This window comes from Streptopelia decaocto (genome assembly GCF_964273445.1).
Source record: "Streptopelia decaocto genome assembly, chromosome: 1".
NCBI classification, from domain to species: domain Eukaryota; kingdom Metazoa; phylum Chordata; class Aves; order Columbiformes; family Columbidae; genus Streptopelia; species Streptopelia decaocto.
The window spans coordinates 36,505,659-36,514,698 of record NC_138663.1 but is presented as its reverse complement, the minus strand read 5'-3'; the positions used below and the strand labels follow the sequence as shown (position 1 = coordinate 36,514,698).

Below are 9,040 nucleotides of genomic sequence, written 5' to 3'. Positions count from 1 at the left end.
GGAAGCACAGTTAAAATATATATACTGGGACCCATACATACATATAGACTGGGACACATACACTGAATATTTATGTTGTTCCAGTCAAACAATTTATGCTTAAGGCAAACCGCATCCCCCCGCCACGGTATCTTGCTACGAGGAAGCTTCATTCCACAAAGTAAACACGAGTTTCAGGTAACAGAAAGAAAGAAAATAAACACACATCACATCACTAAGTATTGCTAACTTCAACTTTAATAATGGAACCATCACTTTTTTGCCATTTCAGTAATAACTTTAAGGGGAATAAAAACTTCCCTACAAAAATAAAGCTAAGCTCGTCAAAATTATAAATAGTTTAAACTTTTTTTTTTTTTTTTTAAAGACATACAATTTAATGTTTCCCTGTGTTCCCCCTCCCCTCCCTCCTGTATCATTTAATCATTCTGGTACCATCATATAATGAAATGAACACAGTTTTGCAACAAAAATGTCTGACAGTTCAATTTGATGCTAAAATTTTTAAAAAGAGAAAAACTGACTAGGCCTGACCATTTCTCTTTAAATTAAAGCTGTTGTAATTGCCAGTGTGTAAAAAAAAAAAGAAAAGAAAAAGAAAAAAGAAAAAAATTAAACTCACACACAACATCTTAACAATAATTAACTATGGACTAAGACAAAATTAAAATAGAAGTTTATTTTGGTCCCCCACCCCCACCCCTTCACCCCAAATCAAGACTCATAGTGCATACAACACTGATTGAGGTTTTTGGCTAAAGTAAATGCAGATGCGCCCACTTAAAAGACTGATAATTTAGTTCAAGTAAAAACAAAATTCACATATTTTTATACTCCACTTCTAGACTCAAACAGTGTTTAAATCTGAGAAACAAATGGTTCAATATTGATAGCGATTATGTAATGATTACAGTGTTACAGGCAGATACATAAATTAAGTAGATGTTAACAGAATACCCACCAACATGCTGCTGCATTCGTAGAAAACCAAATTGTAACAAAACATAAAAGCATTCCCTGAACCATTATAAAGTGTCTCACTTGAGGATAATGTTACTAACTCACACATGCACTACAATGTTACATGTGAAATAAAAAACAAACAACATATGCCTTATATATACTTCATAGTTAGTCCTACTCTTAATTTATCTTAACATTATGATTGTCTCATTATGTTTCCAAATTTTTTATGAAAACAAATTGCGAAGAGATTTTTTTTTATGTCCTACTAAGGAAAGGAAACAAAGGCACAATTACATCAAATTAAGGGGAAGAACAGAAGCATCTTGGAGTTTCACACAGTATCCATTAGATGTCACCAAAGTTTTAACAATTCCTTGGGAATTTAAAATGAACGCGAAGAGTGGAGGGGGAAAAAAAGCCCCACCAACTTCTGCTGCTCTTAAATCATTAGTACCCCTTCACCGCCCCCCCCACAACCCCCCCCCCAAAATATAACTCATTTCCTCTCTGGCATTATGATGACTAAAGTATCAGTTACTCAAATCTGCCTCATGCTTTTATTGCACACCCACTTCTTTGGTTTCTTCTGAACGTGCTTTTTTAGATAAATAACTCTGAAAGAACAACAATTATATTTACAGTAAAGTAAAAAGTTTTCTTGCTACATTTTTCCTACTTTTAAATCAAGTAAATCAGCAGTCTGCAGAATTTGGTAATCAGTTTTTCAATTAAGAACTTAAAAACCAAAAGGAAAAAACCTTCTGAATTACTAAAACAAGAGTTCCTGAGCTCAGTCACCAACACAGCCAATGAATGCTAATTTTCTGCTAAGCTGGAAACATGAATAATAAATTCTACTTTCTTTGCCTGACTGAGCCTTTAACAAGAAAGCAGAGGAAGCTATTTTTGTCTTTCAGATATGGTAATCCAAAATTATCCAGCCTAAAAATGGATCACTGAGCCAGAGGGAAGATCTGACTTAAAGACCAAACACATCTGTAGTCATAGCTTATGTCTAAACACTTGCTAGATGGGCATTTCTCACAGAGTTATCTGAGACATTGTCCACTTTTCAGAATTCAAGTAAGCAGCCACCTTTTAGCTTTGCTGCAGTTTTCAAGCCCCCATTACACATTTATGGAACCAGCTTCCCCAGTAGTGACTTCTATGTGCAGCTCCACTTCCATTCTTATTTAGCTTTTGCCTCATTCTTTCCCATTATTTCTATTATCTTTATTTCTTTTCCAGTGTGGATTTATGCAGTTAAAAAACCATAACACTTATTCACAATATTTGAACATCCTAAAACTTTAATCCTGTAAATTAGTACTTCAACTTTCCTCTGTATAAATACTATTTCCATTTAAAACCAGTCCTCCTGTCAGCTGCTAAAGAGTTCTCCTTCCTCAACTCTTACCTTCTTTTCAACTTTCTCTTTACCTTCTCCAGAAAGACCACTTTAAAGCCTTCCAACAAATTTCACAGAACAAACCACAAGATATCATATGCCTTCCATCTACAACAGTTCTCCCACGAATTATACAGTAACTATTTGAAAACAGAAAGGTAGTGCAAATCAATTTCATCTCAAAGATAGTGCTCCAACTAATTAACCCTCGTCCAGACGGTTTTATTCATTTTTTAAACCCATTAATTTGCACATCCTTACCTGTAAAGCTACCATTAAAGCAAAGAAGAAAAAATATAAAGTCTTATTTCATAGCATTCTAGAAAATTGATTACAGTTTCACAGCTTGCACCAAGATAACTTGGAAAACTCTCTAGGCACACAGAGGGTTGCAAACTGATGTACAAACATGCAGAATCCCTTACTTGTGGGTGCAAGATGCTAAGTGACCTGGCTTACGGAACTAAGTCTATAGCAAAATTCAGGTACCCTGGCATCACAAAACAGTCTTCTGAATAAAGAAAACTACTCTCTGCTGCTCTTTGTACATTAGGTTTGGCATGCTATACTGACATTTGGTAGCGTGCATTTTTCCTGAGTGTCGTTTGGCCCCCTTTTAACCAGGTTTCCACACCCCACCAAGGGCTTCTTCAAGTTTGTCTCTGTAAGCTGCATAACGCTTCTTTAAGATTTGCAGTTGCTCGTTTTCCTCTTTGTCCAGTATACGCAAGAAGTTTTGCAGTTCAGGAATAGTAAAAGCTTCCCACTGGGAAGAGGAAAATAGAAAAGGATGGATGAGATGAACAGAAAATACATAAATAATTTATGTATACAGTATTTTTAAACAAAACCTCAGACACTCAAAACAATTTCAAACTGAAACAGTACCAGGCACCTTCCTTGCAAATCTCAGGGATCTCAAAACATTTTACTCTCTTAAACTGTGTTTTGTTCTGCAAGTAACAGGGTGTCAGTCTAACCACAAATGACATATTTACAAAGGCACAAAGTAAATATAATAGGAAAAAAAAATCTGCTTCCAAAAACCAGATCATCTTTGTCAGCACAGATCAAACAGGAGCCCACTCATCTACAAAGTTAAATAAACAGAGGCAGTGTTAGGTTAACGGTTGGACTCACTGATCTTGATGGTCCCTTCCAACCCAAACGATTCAACAATTCTAAACACACAAATCCAGCACGACTGTAACCTACCATGACTTCTCCAGTTTCGTGCTCACGTAGAACAAAACTGAGCATTTCTGTTCTGGGGCCTGCCACCAAACGCAGGTAGAGGGGACGTTCTCGGTCCGACAGCTTGCATGTATAAACTGCAAGGGGATAAAAATCACAGTATTTATCATCTCTACTAATGATGTTTCGAATGCTTTGAATGATTAACACTAGCTAATGTTAGAAAAGTTCAGAGATATGCATGTGTACCCACAAAATTTACACGATCTACACACTGTCTACATACGAGTGTTGAGCAAATGAGTTTTAGGGAAAAGCTGAGAAGATGACTGATGGTAACAGTGCAACACCACATTCACACAGGAATGAAACGGCCTCTAGTCACCACAGTACGCCATCTGAATACATGCAGGGCAAAAAACACAAGGAAAAAAGAAAAAGTACAACACAGATCTGTTGCTATAACTAAGCATTTAAGACATCAGAGCTGCGGTATCACCATTCTGATACCTTTTCCACTTAAAATCTCATACACAACGTCTAAAAGACAACTCTGCCTGCCTGGCATGGTTGGTGTGACTGACAGCCAGAAACCTCTGAACTCCTGAAACTGCTCTCAATGTCCACAGAAGAAGGCAGATTCTAAGTGCAAGAACACAATGTTGGCAAAACACACTTTTCACTAAAAATACCTTCTGCATCTTCTGGTATTTCTAGACACAATACACAAACTTCCAACAGCAGTCACCACGCTGGGAGAGCCTCGTGCACTAGTTGACACACATGGGCACAATACACGTGCCTGTGATACTTGTCACCTCGAGCGCCATCTGCCAATGCAGGGACTTCAGGCATCACAGACACCAAGGTTTCTCTTTTTAAAAATCCACCCTGTAATCTAATCTCAAAAATCTGCAGTATATCAGGCTAGCTGAAATTTAGAGCCTGATATGAGGGCATTTTAAATAAAATATAATGGACTGCAAGGCACAGAAGATCTTTGTAGATGGTTTAGTAGGTTACCTTGTCTTTTGTGAATTATCCTGAAGTATCCCCAAATCTTTTACTCTCTTACACATGCTACTTTACACAAAGCAAAAAGATGAGAGCGCTCAGGACTGTAACCTCCATTTATCCAAGTTCTTCTACCCTACTTATTTCAAGTATCCTTATAACACAACTCCCTCCCCAAACCTCTTCACTAACAAAACTCCACAAGCCCAACTTATACCTTGGTCTTCCTTGTGACAGCGCTTATAAAGTGCAAACTTCGCAGGGTTGTCAGCCACGAAAAACTTCTTGAGCAAGGCCTCGATAACTTCACGAACAGTGTTGGTGCTGCTGATGTGCAGGGTGTTCACACAGCCGTCGGGCAAGTAAAAGGCAGTTTCATTATTGCTGTGAGCACTCCTGCCCTGGCTCTGGGAAGACTGCACAGTGATCGGTCTGCATAGTTCCATCTGGACTTTGATGAAGCCAGTGTAAATCCCATTTGCATTCTGCAACAGGAGGGAAGTATCGGACTGTTAAAAGTAGTAATGACCAGCTGTGACATGTCCGTGGATTTGGCAGATTAAAATGGGCATAGTGAACAGGATTTAAACACCACTGTAATACGTGATGTCTCACAGGAAAGATATTGTTTCAATAATTCAGACATTTATTCTTTTTGGTATTTCTGCTGAATATTTTATTTTTTCTTAATTATAACCACCAAATTCTAAGAGTATTAGGATCTCATTAAACAAGAGGTACTACGAACTAGTTATAAGCTTTCACATTAGGAAAGAACGATAAAGTGAAATCAACCACTAAAACAGCTTTAAAAACAGATTTTAAGCACACATGTGCTTTTATGTCCCACATATTAGCTGTGCTTATCAAATCAGTCTAAGGCATTTAGATGATCAAATCCTGTTGCAAATCATAAAGAACCAGAATAAATGCCAATCTAATCAACATTTCAAATTACTTATTTTAGTTGCTTCTGAAAGACAAATCAGTAAAACTGATCAAAACTTACTAAGCTAGAAAACTTTAGGCAATCTGGTTTTAGGCATAGTAAGTCCCAACCCACAAGCACCCACGTAAGAAAAATCCTTTTAGCACATACTTATATGGTTTAGGATATAATAGAATTTCAAAATTTCCATATACTATACACCCACTAGAACACATCAAAAAAATCTGGACAACGCAACAACTGCATAACAGCTTGCCAGCCAGATAGATATGAATTTTATTAGTATGGTCTGCAGTAGGCTGGACTGAGTCTTAGACCTGGTCCACAATATCCTTGGAAATGAAGAAATATATATGCATTCTATTGTCTGTGTTATGGGGGCAGGGGAAAGGAAGTCTCATGCTGAAAATCTGTATGACTGCAAATTAAGTCTACTATAATAAATACTACATGCTTTAATTTTCTCATTGGTTGAACATCTTTATCAGAGAGATACCTGACAAAAAATTATCTACACAAACAGGATAAATGCATCTTTATGTTTACCAGCTGATGGTTTTCATCTGCCAAATTTACATCTTAGTGCCAACCAAGAGTTTCTTTTAAACACACTTCAAATGACGTATTTTTTACTACTAGAGTTTATTTCAATCCATATAAAGAGAGCTATTTGGATACAAACATTTCACATGTGAGATTTAATTTCCAGATCTAAGAAAGAGCCTCTTTCAAAGCCATTAAAGCAGAGACAGTTTCATACATAAGATGCTGAGAATAAAGTGACTCATCATGCACTACAAAGCTACGGTTTGATTGCTCCTATTAAAAATTACAGGAATCCTATGCAAAACTTACCAAGGTCATCTTTAATTTATCAGTGACAGATGAATTATAGCTTTGTATCTTCTCTTTAACTTCTTCTTCACTGAGATAAGCATGAGGTTCTCTCTCCTTCTGAACATCCTGCAACAACAACAGAGACAGCAGTTTTAGAATACAAAATAAAAACCAATTATTTATGACTTTGGATATGACGATTCTTTGTCCAAATGGTAATTACTCCACAGAGGCTCTACATCCAGCAATTAGCTGTATAGCAATATAAAGTCACACAGAACACTTGAACTGAATGAAGACAGTAAAACCAACACACCCAAAGACACTTGTGTCTTTTTTTTTGGCAACTTTTCATTCAAATATTCATCAGCAGTATGTAAACCAGTTCAGCTAATTTTATTGCTTGATTTGCTCATGTCAGTGCTATGCAATATTGTTAAGAATACAGTTGCAATTTTCATTAAATACTACTTGGGGCACAAATGGCTATTTCTAAACAAATGAAGAACGGACACGAAAACAGCAGCACATACTAACAAGTAACACCAACAATCCTCATGTGTGCCAACAATGTAAGAGCACCCCTGCATGGCAACGTGACAGCATGTTACGTACAGTCACATAAACTACCACAAGTAACTCTCTAGCTATATAAAGTTACACGAAATTCATATTTTTTTCCATAGGGAAGACACTAACTATTAGATATTTTTGAACTGCTGTTTTTACAAGCTTGCTATGGATTTTACATGAAACAGTAAAACCAATCCCTGGAGTTGGATTGTATCCAAACAAACATTTGTTCCCAATCCATATTCCTGCAAACTAGCATTATAAATACACCCTGGGTTCTACCACTGGCACAAACGCCATATATAGTATGGAAGAGTTTCAGCCCTCAGCTTTAATGATTTAAGACTTCACTTAGAAAGGGAGAAGCTTTGAAGAAGCTTGTAGCTTTCAGACTACACACATCTTAACACAGGAATATACATTTCACCATACAGACAAACCACCAAGTCACAGTGTTCCAGTCCGTCCTCACAAGCACATCCCAGAGGAGCTTACCCTAAAAATGGGTTTCTCTGACTTCAGTGGCCAGCCCCATATCACAGTCTTTTAGACACCACTCAGCACACACCTTTGCAGGCACTTTGGTTTGCCAGAAACAACCCCAAAGATGAGCACATCCAGTGTGGAAAGAATCTGCAGAACTTTTTCTGTCTCCTAATTTGAAACCAGCTAGTTTTAGCTCTTTTCAGTTTAGTTTCCCTTTTCCTATATGGTATTTTACTAAATGACATGCTGGAACGGACTTTTTTCCCATAGCTATAAAAAGAAAGGTGTGGTCTGAATGACAAACTGGAAGCCAGAAACCTTGAATTCTGATCTGGGCTCAGATACTGATTTCCTGCGTAACACAGGGAACATACCTTTATTTCACAGACCAGGAAACCAAGGCAAAGAGGAACACCAGTCAAACACAACTCTCCCATTAGCTCCTTAAGCACAACTCTACAATTGTGCAGCATCTTGCACAGTTGCCAGACCCCACCTAGTCTATTGCAAAATACCAAATTACTAAATGTTTTCAGAATCCAAGTCTCCATTCTCACTACAAAAATTAAGCCTTCTTGCCCTTCTATTTTTCATCTTCCCTTGCCCCCAAACCACCATAACACAGACAGATAAAGCTTCATCTAAACTTCTCACCTCATCTCCCCAGAGGCCCTTACAGTTTTGTAGTATTCTATTTGGGGGCAGATGAATAGTCATAAAACAAAGCAGGCAGAGAAAAAAAAGATATGTAAGTAGTAATTTTTTTTTTCTCTGAAACCAAATTAACTGTTACTGCTGTTTTCATGCTTAAAATAATATAAATAGCAATGACCCATAGTTAAGAGGCTGGAAACGTGGGCACTCTATATGTCGACTTCAAGTAATGCTGTGGGAGCGGACAGAGACAACCTCAGCAGTGGATGTTGAGGGGATGGGGAACAGTCTGCAGTCCTCTGGCCACAAAGGTCTGACAAAGCATTTGCCATTTGACTGACTTCAAGAACCCAAGCTTTAACTTGGAACATTCCTACCCTGTGTAGCTGCAGACAATCCCCTTCACATGGACACCAGCCAACACTCAACTCTCAGAGATGATCATGTTGTGAAGTTCATCTCTCTCCAAGCTGATAACACTACTGATACTGATCTTCCAATAAACGACACCTGTTTCAATATTTATCATTATCCTATTGTTATTTACTCTGCTGGACATACACAACCCAGAATCATAGAATGGTTTGGTTTTGAAGACCTTAAAGATTGCCTAGTTCCAACCCCCTGCCATGGGCAGGGACCCCTTCCACTAGGCCAAGTTGCTCAAAGCCCCATCAAGCCTGGTCCTGCATACTGCCAGATATGTGGCATCCACAACTGCCCTGGGCAGCGTGTTCCAGCACCTCACCACCCTCATGGTGAAGAATTTCCTCCTTCTGTCTAACCCAAATCTGCCCTCTTTCAGTCTAAAGCCATTACCTCTCATCCTATCACTACATGCCCTTGTAAAAAAAAATCTCTCTTCAGTTTCCTTGTAGGTCTCCTTAGGTACTGGAAGGCTGCTATGAAATCCCCCTGAAGCCTTCTCTTCTGCAGGCAGAACCACCCCAAACTGTCTC

General features: G+C 38.1%; 1 protein-coding gene across 1 annotated transcript in view; it reads right to left on the bottom strand.

Moving 5' to 3' along the window:
• Positions 1–200: 200 nt before the first annotated feature.
• The window catches only part of RASSF3 (Ras association domain family member 3), a 54,894-nt gene continuing 46,054 nt past the window's right edge, over positions 201–9,040 (bottom strand). The window contains exons 2-5 of the mRNA XM_082043369.1: positions 6,387–6,494; positions 4,800–5,067; positions 3,590–3,705; positions 201–3,140 (exon numbers count right to left, since the gene is read on the bottom strand). Coding sequence (XP_081899495.1) covers positions 2,991–3,140; positions 3,590–3,705; positions 4,800–5,067; positions 6,387–6,494 — 642 coding nt within the window. The 3' untranslated portion in view covers positions 201–2,990. The remainder of the gene's footprint in view (positions 3,141–3,589; positions 3,706–4,799; positions 5,068–6,386; positions 6,495–9,040) is intronic.